We start from the raw sequence: 12415 nt of genomic DNA, 5'->3' as shown, positions 1-12415 counted from the left end.
GCAAGTGTGTGGGCTTACAATATGATTTGATTACAGTAGTAATAGTAGTCATAATGATAGTAGTAGTGGCGGTATTAGTTGTAATTAATGCACTGTATGATCATCATGATTAACTATCAATACTACAATATAGTAGGCATTTCACTTATGCACAACAATACATGTTATCAGAACTGAGTAGACAGACCGTCAGCAACTTGCAAATAACTGAGAATAAAGAAAAGTCGCAGGGGAAGAAGCAGACAGGCTACGCTGCACACACTCACAGAGCTTTTGAAAGGCCTATTATATAAAACCACTTTGTTTTGGTGGTAAAACGACGCCTGTGGGCCATCGTGGGGATTCAAGGGGCAAACCATGTTCTCATCACAACATGACATTAAAAATGGTTCATGACATTTACTCTCTGTGCTCACTTCTCTCTCCTTTTCCTCTGTCTTTGTTATGAAGTGTATAAGCTGTGCTTGTCTTTGGTGATTGAAGACAATTAATACATGTACTGTGATAGAAAGGCAGGGTAGAAATATGGCATCAACAACAGGAATAAAACATGAGAGTACACACTGTACTTTTGCTTCATTTTACCTCCTTTCTTGTATATAAAGCACATTATTATCTCACATGAACATTATTCAGATTGTATTTGCTCTTGGGTGTTGACCTTTCTCAGCTGACCCACATGTAAATGCAATAGTCTTACACATGCAGCATCACCCGCAATGCACTGATAGGGAAAGGTCTTTGTTAACATCAGTGCAATGACCTATATGCACTGTAAGCGTATTCATGGTGCACTGACCTGTGTCCAGGCTTACTGTAAGTAACAACACATAGTAAACCAGTGTGTGAGTATACTGGTGGTGAGTTGTCATTCTCAACATCATTCCAATTAACTCAAATCAGTATGGAGGAAAGATCGGTGCCCTGCATGTTCACAAAATGTTGCTTTGGCTCATCAGATCAGTTACACGGATTGGATAACGGTTGTGCGGACTGCTCACTCTTCTATGTACTAACACTTGCATTACGTGAGCCTGTGACATGTGACTTTGACAAATGAGTTTGCAATTTATACTATTTTTGTTTCAGTATGTACTTTATTTGCTGTTTAACATCTGTGGTTTTACATTTTATTTGTGTTAATTTGTCTTCTTTAAAGTGATCTGCATAAAATCTTTTCATTAAAAGCCCTTAAAAAACATACATGTGTAGAGCAGGTCACAGTCATTATTAATGATGCCTTACTGTATCACAACTCCACTTATTTACAGAGAGTACAGCACTGAAGCACTGGGCAGACCTGTAACTCACTTAAATGTCCTCCATGACTATGCACAAATAAACTGGTGGTCTTACATAATGCTATAGCGTCAGTGCATTACTCTAACACTTAATCATGGTAGTTCTTAGTATTCAGTAATAGTACTTCTTCTCCCAACTGGCCAAAAACCTAAATTTATGCAGGTTTAACTAAACACTAACCTAATCAGGGTCAGAAACACTGCTACACAGGTGAGCCATATTGATGAAGACCAATTAGGAGTATTTGTCACTTATGAAAGAGGTCGGGCATTCAGCTCTTGCACCTAAACCAACCGGATTACATTATGTTGGACATCTATATTATACTGGGGATTAACAGATGTCAGTAATTGGCATGAAATCTAATATGACAAAGACTCGTAGCAGCATTTACGATTGTGATTTAGCTGCTGCAAAAGTAAACTCCTTTCTCATGAAGAATATACATCACTCTCTGTATTTTTCTGTTACACCAAACAGAAGATTGAGAAAAAAATGTCTTGACACCAAATACATTTTTCTTTCAAACTACTTTTATATGCACTGCCAATAGGCTTATTTTTCACAGCAGACATTTTGACTTGTAATAGGAAAAGCACAGGTGTTACTAATGACATTAACGATGGCTCCGTTCTGTTCAAGTGTCCCAGTGAGCCATGACAGTGTGACAGTGAGCCAGCATGCACAATACCAGGGCCCTGAAACCGAAGTAGCTAAATGGAATTAGCCATCAAGAATTTTATTGTTATTGTCTGTGAAAAAGGCCAATTGAACAAAGTCTATCTAACATATTAACACCACAGAGTCTTTGCCTCGACCTTCATTTACCGAGGGAAGTCCAGTTAGGCACGTGTTTTCTCTTCCAGCAAAGCGCTGCTCTACATTCAAACTGTTACACACACTCACGACTGGGACTTGGCCAGTACAACCACAGTTCTCTGCTCTCGGCCACTGGAACAGTTGGGGGGGTTGCTTTGCTCAAGGGCACCTTGAGCTGTTTGGGGTGCCAAGCTAAAATTATTTTTTTTCCCATTACTTCCCCCAACCAGCTGACCCTTAAGCCAGTTTCATGTGTGTAAAAGTGTGGGTGTTTAAACGGCTGGCAACACAAGCACGGCTACAGCGTTTAATCTCAATGTACCATAAAAATGGGAATTATGCTGAGAATCAGTAGTCTGAAACTGTCACACAGAGAATAGGAGAGAAAGAATAGATACAGACTGTAAGAGAGGGTAGGAGGATGGGAAATGAGAGACAAAGAAAGTGAGGGAAGAATGCAGGAAAGTGTGAGGAAGTAAGAAAATAAGACAAGCAGGGAAAGAGAGGAGCGTAGTCCCAGCACTCTCTGGCATGCACAGATATTATTCATTGAAGAGACATGAATACACTCTCAAGTGCAATGCTTTGAGCCACCTGAGAGTACACACACACACACGCACTTACGAACACACACATACACATGTGCGAACACAAACCACACACAAGCACATACACACAGAAAAAAAAAAATCCCTTTCCTACAAGAAAACATTGTTCGAACACGCACGCACCAAATGATACCACCCCTGCAAGTACACATTTACACACGCACAAGCACACAACATCAGGCACGCACATGCCTGCAGAAGCACACACACACAAATACACAACACATTCAGGCACTTGACATTTAGACACACAAGGAGAGAAAATAAGGAGAGAAGACAGCAGAAAAGAGAAGAGGAGGAAGGAGGAGCAGAGTTGAAAAGAATATGCCATGGAAGAGAAACAGCCCATGAGAGTTATAGGAGGATTACGGGGAGGTGTTGAGGGAAAGAGGAGAGTTAGAGGAGAGAAGGATGGATTGCTAATTATGGAAGAAGGGACGGGGTGGGAGGAGAGAGAGGTAAAAAAGGGGGAAGAAGAAGTGACATAGCAGGTGAGTAGAAAAATAATATACAAAGTAGGAAACAAGGGGTTGAATATAGAGGAGATGGTTAGAAGGAGAAGAGAGTAGAAAGGGCAAAAGGAAAAGAAAAAAAAGAGAGAAATGCAAGCAAGAAAACTGACTGAGAAGAATTCATTCATCTATCCATCCGAGGATGGGCAGAATAAAGGAGAAGAAGAAAGTGATGTGTAGAGGAGGGACGGGTAGTCACAGATAACACACAGCAAACAATGGAAGTGACAGCTTTGCTCCGAGCATGACTCTGGCTGACTGTTGTTTCATTATAATCTCATAACTGTCAAATCCTGGAGCGATGGAGAGAGAGGGAGAGAGAGAGAGAGAGAGTAAAATACTTTCGCAGCGAGGGAGAAACAGCAAGAAAATTAGAAATTAATCCACACGTTTGGCTCAGCCGAGCTAAATACTCGACAGAAGAGGCAGATGGAGACAAAGGTTGGCAAACGCGTACATACAAACACTGTTCATTGTTCACTCGCTCATTCCGGTTTAGTCACACATTCACTCTCTCCCTGCTCCACTTAAAAAAATACTTTGTTCACTTGAATAATTGTTCATTCAGTCACTCATTTACTCATTTACTCACTCTACTGGTCATGTAATCACTCACATCTTCGTTTACTCTCTAATGTTAATACTCGCTCATTTACTCACTCACTAATTCATTCAGTCACTCATTCACTCTTTGACTCTTAAATTCACTCTTTCATTCATTCTCTTACGCACTTAATCACTTGCTAACCCACTCACCCACTCACTCATTCCTTTCTCTTTTATTCTCTCCCTCACTTGTTCACTTTCTTACTGTCTTCAATTTCTCAAGCACGCTCACTTGTTCACTCTTTCAGACTTTTGATCAATCACTCTTGCACTCACTCCTTCATCATTCACTCACTAACATATAAACTCACTCACTTGTTCTTTTGCTCACTCATTCACTCTGTCAATCACCTGACCGATCAACCCCCCATTCACTTTGTCATTCACGAACTAACTTACTTACTCATTAACCAACTTATTTACTCACCTGTCACTCACTCACTGCCTCCCTCATTTGATCACTCACCCACTTCTTTCTTTGCTCACTTGATGGGTTCCTCACTCATTCACACAGTCCTTTCCTCACTCACATATCCAAAATTACACCAAAATGAATATGTATGAGCCTAGGTCGTCACCAGAGAGGTTGGTATAAAAGCAGTGTAAATAGGGAAGCAGGTCATACACACTCCCAAGCCAGCGCTCTTACATTAAAGCTTTCTGACAGAATACAAACACAGCACTAACCAGGCCTTCAAAACAACAATGCTGCTCTCATTTTTTATTCTTCCTTATTTGGTTTCTGGGGCTTTGATCACTGACAGCAAAGAGGCCTGTAAAGCTTTTAGGAAGCCTTTATCTTAAAGCCAAAGCCTGGAAATGCAAGCAAATAGATGTTGAATAGATGAGACTGGAAGCACTGGGAAACAACAAGCCTTCCAAAGTTCAAAAATATGCCTACAGGCACGTCTAAAGCTCACAGATTAACACACTTTATCTTGTTTGTTTAGTCCATGCAAATAAAAAGAAATGTAAAAATGACAACTTATCATTTTAGCAGACAAGTTTTAAGTAAACATATGTCACAAAATGTTAAACTCTTCCTTTGCTGTAACAACCGGTGACAGCAGTTGGTCCTGCCAGTTGGAATTGCATGTTTCCGATAGATTTCTTTAATTTTACAAAATCTTAAGTGCAAAGCATTCATCGATATGGCAACTTGGACTGCACTTAGCCCAGATCACCTGTCAATCAAACCATGTTGGTAGTACTATGATATTGATTGCTGCTCATAACCACAACAACAAAATTGTCATTGCCATGCCTGAAATTTAAATACCTGCTTTAAACCAGTTGCTTGCAACAGAATATCTCATAAAGTGGCAACACGCTGACTGATATTAAAACCCGCTAATAATTACTGTCAGTTACCTCACATTGAAGTGCCTTCAAATATGCATTAAATCTATCTCCTGCCACACGTTTTCTTCCCTTTGTTATATTTACTGTCAGATTTTCTCACACAGAATCCAAACTAAGCATCACACGTGCTTTCTTTCTCATCATTCTTTTCTCAGACATTTCTCACCTCTACCACACTTTGAAACTCCAACTGGCATCAATCTCCTAATTGTTTACCTCACATGCTCTCAAGTAAATCTAACTTGAGTAGCAGCTCTGTCACTGTCTATATTTTTTTCACAAACACATGCACACAATTTCTCCCATGAGCCATCTCCTTAAGAGACTTGGGTACAGATAGCAGATGTCTAAGACACAGGTAACAAATCTCAATTTCTCGCTCTCTCTCCCTCCCACTCATTCAATCAGCTGAATGTGTTTCAAGAAGCATTTTTGTTAGTTTCAATTACTTGTTCCATCAATAACCAAAACAGGAATGCGAATCTTCAGGAAGATTCTCAAACATAATAACCATGTTTTGTCATGCATAACTGTAATTTCTACCCCACTTCAAATTTAAAAGATCAAAGTCACTCCTTCCTGAACACAAGTCAAGAGAAAAAGACGAATGAAAAAGGTAGAAGCAATGCCCAGAGCTCAATTTAATGCAATCCAGCATTACCAACCTCCCCCACCACCCCACTCCACCCCCACCTCTATCCCACACACACAGACCTGTGGAGTCTCAGTCCTTATCGTCACCATATTTGTCACAGTGAATAAAGCTGCAGGGGAATCTAAACCAACTACACACACACACACTCACACACACCCTCCCTCCCATCCTTTCCCCCAAATTTTTCCCTCCATGCTCTCTTACCTGTGACGGTGATCATCATGGGAGCCACCAGTGGCCTGTTGTTATCCAGTTTTCGGCTCAGTCGGATCTCTCCGCTGGTGTGATTCAGGAGCAGCAGGTGAAGGTCATTCCCTCTGTCGATAGTGTAGTACAACCGGTCTGACACATCGGGATCGTGGGCTGGAACTCTCCCAATAACCCCGCTGGGAAAACTGTTGGACCGATTGGATACAAAGTTGTTGAAAATAATCTGGAAGTCCTGCAAAGTGGGACGGTTGTCGTTCTGGTCCACCAATCGGATCCGTACAGTGGCCCGGCTGACTAGAGGTGCTGAGGTGGCTTGGACTACAATGACATACTCATTGCGTGCCTCATAGTCAAGATCAATGAGCGAAGTGAGCTCCCCTGAAAAGATGTCCATCTGGAAGATCTCAGGGATGTTGCCCTCCACGATTTGGTACATAATCTGAGCATTGGCACCCTCATCCGGGTCTGTGGCCGTGATCTGGGCTACCACAGAGCCCACTGCGCTGTTTTCCTTCACTAGAACCTCAAAGTCATCAGCAGGGAAGACAGGGGCATTGTCATTCACGTCGAGAACTGTCACCTGGATGTGGACGGGGGTTCGCTGTGGGGGCACACCACGGTCTACGGCATAGGCGGTGAGCTCATAGAATGGCACGCTCTCACGGTCCAAACGCCGAATAGTTCGGACAATGCCAGATGTGGGCTCAATGGTGAAGTCTCCATCCCCATCCTCACCATTTTGGAAGGTGTACTGAACACGACCATTGGCATGTGCATCACGGTCAGTGGCTGAGATTTGGAGGACACTGGTGAAGGGAGGGGCGTCTTCACTCACTGTTCCCTGATATCTGGGGCTGAGGAACTGAGGTGCATTGTCGTTCACATCATTGACATTCACCTCAACATATGTAGTATCTGATTTCTGTGGTATGCCGTTGTCTTTAGCTGTTATAGCCAAAGTGTAGGTCATCTGGTCCTCATAGTCAAGCTCTGCCTGGAGTGTTATAGCCCCTGTCGAAGGGTCAATGCGGAATTGTGGGATATTGTCCTCAAGGTAGTATGTGATTCGAGCATTTTCACCAACATCATCATCTGTTGCACTGATGACAACTACAGTGCTCCCGGGTGGCCTGTCCTCGTTCACACTAACAGAGTAGTGAGCGCTCTGGAATACAGGCCGGTGTGTGTTAGCATCTGTGATGTTGATATGCACCTGACAGGTGTCATGGAGCGTGCGATCAGAGGCAGTGACTGTAAGAACATAACGCCGCTCCTGTTTGTAGTCCAGCGGGAGGGCTAAGGAGAGAAGCCCAGCCCCTCCTGCTGTGCTGATGGCAAAGCGGTTTCTGGTGTTCCCTCCTGTTATCTGATAAGTCACAGCACTGTTGACATCACGGTCCACAGCCGTGACAGTTACCACACTGGTACCTACGACCGCATCTTCATTCAGACGGGCATAGTACTCCTTTTGGAGGAACTCAGGGCGGTTGTCATTAACGTCCATCACTGTTATTGTAACACTGGCTGTAGCAGAAAGAGGTGGCATGCCATAATCCCTGGCCTCCACTCCAAAGAAATAGTGCTCTACAGATTCTCTGTCAAGAATGGAGCTGACAGTGACCCAGCCTGTTGCAGAATTGATGACGAATGGTGTGTCAGAGCTGGTGCCAGTTAACCTGTACTCCAGCCGTGCATTGTCAGCAGAATCGGTATCAATGGCCTGGATGTGGAGGATGGAGCTTCCAACTGGGGCGCTCTCAAGCACAGACGCCTGGAATGGTGTGGAGACGAAGATGGGTGGGTTGTCATTGACATCTGTCACCTGTACACTGACAATGCCAGTGTTGTTGGAGAGAGGTGGTCGGCCATTGTCCTGCGCACGAACACGGAGCGTATATTCCCGTTCGGCCTCATAGTCTAGTGGTGCAACCACCTGGATCTCCCCAGTGACACTGTCAATGGAAAACTGTCCACGGCTGTTTCCGCTGATGATATTATAGTGAACAGCAGCATTACTGTCCTTGTCCCGGTCTGTTGCACTTACACGGAGGATTTCTGAATGAGGCCGCACATCTTCCTTCACAGCCACCACATAACGCTTTTCACTGAACTGTGGCACGTTGTCATTTTCATCCAGAACAGTGATGAAAACTTTCACAGTGGCAGAGCGTGGCCCCGGTTCCTTCCCTTGGTCACTGGCCTCTACCTGTAGAGTGTAGTGTTCATTTGTTTCCCGATCCACTGCTCCACGGGTTGTAATGAGGCCAGAGCGTGGGTCGATCTCAAAGGCCGCTCTTGCCATTGCAGCCGTGTCACCAATAAACCGGTAACGGATATTGGCATTGGATGGGGAGTCTAAATCTGTCGCTCTCAGCTGTAAGATGGGATACCCTTCCTCTACGTTCTCCCTGATGGTCTCTCTGTACTCAGTCTGCTCAAATATAGGAGAATGGTCATTCCGGTCTGAAACAGTAATGGCCACCATTGTGGTGCCAGAGAGGCGAGGAGAGCCATGATCAGTCGCCGTAACCCGGAAGTAATGCAGATCCATGTGTTCTCTGTCTAGAATCTGAGTACTGGTGATGAGACCTGTGTCTGGGTGGATGTGGAAATAGTCAGATGATCGACTATTCATCAGTGGAGCCATTGAGTAGCTCACCCTGCCTGCGTCCGCTGCATCTGGGTCTGTGGCAGACATGACAATGACTGAGGTGCCTGGTGGCTGGTTCTCAGCCACTTGGACTTGGTAGTTATACTGGGAGAAATGAGGATGCCTGTTGGCTGCACGTCGAGAGCGGGGCCATGGCATCAAAACCTTCCTCCCCCTTTCTCCCTGTGAGGTTTCATCATCTCCCACTATTATCAGTCGTTCCAGGCTCCTCTCTCCCCTTGAACTGTGCCTCTCCTCCACCACCTCCCCCTCCACCTCCCTCTCAACCCCCTCTCCTCCCTCGTGGCTTTCATCTTCCTGACTCTCTTTCTTCCATCGTTCGCTATCTGGCTGTGTGATGGTGGTGGTGCGACTGCTCCTTTCCTGACCCTTCCCTCCCTCTGCCTCTCTCTCCTCTGCCTGGCTTGCCTTTGTTATTCCCTTTTCCCTCTCCCTCTCCTCCTCCTCTTCATTTTCTCCCCCTGGTTCTCTCCCTCCCATCAACCGCGCCTCTCTCTCGCCCTCCCCCACCTGTAATTTTCCTCCCCCAACAGCGGCGGCAACAGCAGCAGAGCCCTCCACGCCGTCTCCCTCCCTCTCTCCATCCCTCTCCCTTTCTCCCTCTGTCCCCATCTGCTGCCTATCTGACTGTCTGACACCTTCGGGCTCTAATGGCACTTGCTTACCAGATTTTAATTGCATATGTGCATGGTCCCCATGTTTGGTGGCTGAACAGTCGGTAGAAACGCTGTCAGCGCACCCTGCATGGACCAACTCTCGCAGTGCGCTCTCCCATAGGTCCTGTTGCTGTGTCTGACCGTGCCACGGCGATTTTTCTATTTCTGATTCATGACTATATCCATCCATCTCCTTGTTTCCCTCTTCCTCCCCGTTGTTGTTATTATTACTGTTGGTGTTAAACTTCCTCCACAAAAACATGAGCTGAGAGTCTGGGGGAGCTGTCCGTCGTGCTGAAATCATGTCCTCCATAGAGGGTAAGTAAAGCGAATGTGGAGAGTCGTCCCGCCATGTGGTCGGGTTAATTTCAGAGAAAAACGAGAGGTGCTTTGCTGTAATGTGATCAGGCTGAGTGAGAAGACGTGGCTTGATTGCTGTTGCAAAGCGAGACGTGGCAGACACAACTCCGGGAGATGTAACGGGAAACTTAGCAGGCATGAAAAAGCCTGAGTCACCGGCAAACTCTGTCTCTGAAGTTGGTTTTACTTTTTCAGCTGATAGACGGAGCGGTTTGGATAGCTTTTCAGTTTCTACATAATCGCCTGTTTGTTTTTGAGTGGGCGCACTGAGCACCGGGCCAGGATATGTTGATGCGATTTCAGGAATGGCGCTTTTGTTGAATACAAAACGTTGGCCGGGCGTCTCGGTGATGTTGCTGAGGATAAATTGGATGGGGGGATTCCTCTGAGCTATGCGTCCCTCGAGAACCATAAACTCTGCTGAATATCCATCCCCCATTTCTACTCTGTCCAAACATCTAAAGCAACCACCGGGAACCTCCCTGCTCTCTCCCCGGGTTTGACTGCTCTGCCCCCCGGTTGCAGGTGTTGATTTCCCCTGCTGAAGCTCATTATCAGCCCTACATAGGAGCTTCAGAATCGGAAAAGCCAAATCATTATCCGGATAATTAGATAAATTAATGTGTTTGTTGCCTTGGTTCACCCCTCCTCCTCTTCCATCATTTCTATCTCTCCTCTCATCCCTCCTCCTCCCCTTATCCATAATTCTGGCATGATAATACATTGCTTTCACATCACGGAGAGGGGGTCCACAACAACCTCGGTGCGCCCCGGTACTGGGGTTAATCATTGCCGGTAAACTACATCTGTACGCTTCCTTCCCCCCATTCCTCACCCACCTCTCATACTCCCTGCTCCTAATGTACCCAGTCAAACAGCTATCATCACCCCCCTCTCTGTTGCTGCTGGGATCGATAACATCGTGCCTGCCCAAATGAGAACAATTACCAGCCCTCCTGTCCAGGCTGGCTGAGCCCCCATCAACAGCCCAAGCCCTGTTGTTGTTCCTGTAACCTGTATGCAGCTGAATTTCATCTGTGTACTCGCTCTGGGAGGAATTACGAGTTGAAAAATTAAAAATGTAGTCCAATTTTGATGCCCGGATACAATCTGAATTGTTAGTGAGACGGGGATTAAATTCAAAGGTATAGTTTGAAGCCTCAGCATGTGGTGAATTGTATCCAGAAATAGGATAGATGCAACAAGAGGAAACGGTTGGCAAGGGGCCAGGTGAGAGGTTGCTGGCCGGGGAAAGGGCTTGTTTGTTGGAGTTTGACCGGTGGAGACGCCCGGGTGTCTGGTAACAGCTTGTAGCAAAGAGCCTCCTCACCTCATGAGCCCTCTCCCACACCTCTCCCCTTCTCCTCCCTCCACTTCCGGGTGCCCTGAACAGGCCAGAGGCGTGCACAAAGACTCTGGCGGCGCCACGTTTGGTGAGGTGTGGCCCCGACGCCGGCCATCGTTGCGCGCACGCTCTAGTCCTTTGTACTGCCCGTTTTTTACCGTTTTGAACCGGCGAGGAGGTGAATGCAGGTGAAGAGGGAGGTGAAACAACGCCCTTCCTCCTTCTCATCCCCCTCTCCACTCCCTCTCCTGCGCCGACTCCATCGGAGCTCGACCTGCTCCTAATACCTGGGAGGAGAGGAGGAGGAGGTGGCAGTGGCGGGGAGCCGTCTCCTCTCCTCCAAAACGTCCCGACTGCTTTCAGTCTCTCCTTTCGTGTCCCCCTCGCCCCATCCCGGTGATATCCCCCCAGCGTCCCTCTTACGTGCCGCACTCCAGAGCATCCCTCAGTCTGTATCCGCTCTACGGTCCACCTGCTTGGGCGTAGATTCCAGCTGCCCCTCGGCGACTCCCCTGCTTCCTCGCACTGCTGCTGCTGTTGCTGCTGGCTCACTTTACCGGCGTCTCGGTCGCAGAGGGCCGGTGTCCATCGGTTGCAATCCCCTCCTGTATTCACCGTCCCCGGGGTGAGGGCGAACAAAGGGCCGAGGAGAAGCAGGTGGAGTACCAGAGACGAGAGCAGGAGCGGGGTGAAGCCCGGTAGCGGTGCAGCCATTTAGTCTCTTCCTTTCTCTGTCTCTCCTCTCCTTTCTCCCTCTTCCACCTCTGCCTATTCTCTATCTTTCTCTCTCTCGAGTGCGTCTTCCCCTCTCCTCGTTACTTCTCTCTGTCCCTCGTTCCGGCTAGGTGGCCAGTTCCAGGACCGCCGGCACCGCCCGACACCTTCCCCCAGGCTCCCCCGTCTCTCCGTCGGCCTGGAGAGTTGGCATCTACCCGCTGTGGTCCGTGGAGCTGGAGATCTGAGCGTTAGGAGCGGCGCGGCAGCAGCATCTCTCCTCACATTCATTCACATCCAACATGGCTCACACACACTGACTGGCTGGCTGGCTCACACACTATCCTTCTGAGTGTGTGTATGTGTGTGTGCGCTCCTCTAGCCCGGTGGTAGGCTACTATCCATCCATCCACACACACACACACACTCACAATCACACTCTCCTCCTCTCTCCTTCTTCCACCCCTCCCCCTATTGCTTGCATCTCTCTCTCTCTCTCTCTCTCTCTCTGTTTCTCTCTCTCTCATAATGGTTGGCTCCGATGCGCAGGGCTGTACACAGCACCCGCGGCAGCCATATCCACAACTGGAATAGG

The 12415-nt window shown here is 46.9% G+C and overlaps 1 protein-coding gene across 2 annotated transcripts in view; it reads right to left on the bottom strand.

Annotated features, from left to right (window-relative positions):
• celsr3 (cadherin, EGF LAG seven-pass G-type receptor 3) overlaps positions 1-12181 on the bottom strand; it is a 109744-nt gene extending 97563 nt beyond the window's left edge. The window contains exon 1 of one of the 2 annotated variants that reach the window (XM_042410229.1): positions 6069-12181. In XM_042410229.1, the coding sequence (XP_042266163.1) occupies positions 6069-11820 (5752 nt within the window). In that variant the 5' untranslated portion in view covers positions 11821-12181. The remainder of the gene's footprint in view (positions 1-6068) is intronic. The other variant, XM_042410230.1, reaches the window with a different exon arrangement.
• Positions 12182-12415: the final 234 nt, after the last annotated feature.

Source organism: Thunnus maccoyii, chromosome 4, assembly GCF_910596095.1.
Source record: "Thunnus maccoyii chromosome 4, fThuMac1.1, whole genome shotgun sequence".
NCBI lineage: Eukaryota > Metazoa > Chordata > Actinopteri > Scombriformes > Scombridae > Thunnus > Thunnus maccoyii.
The sequence above is the reverse complement of the archived record's forward strand: the minus strand, read 5'-3'. Positions and strand labels throughout refer to the sequence as shown.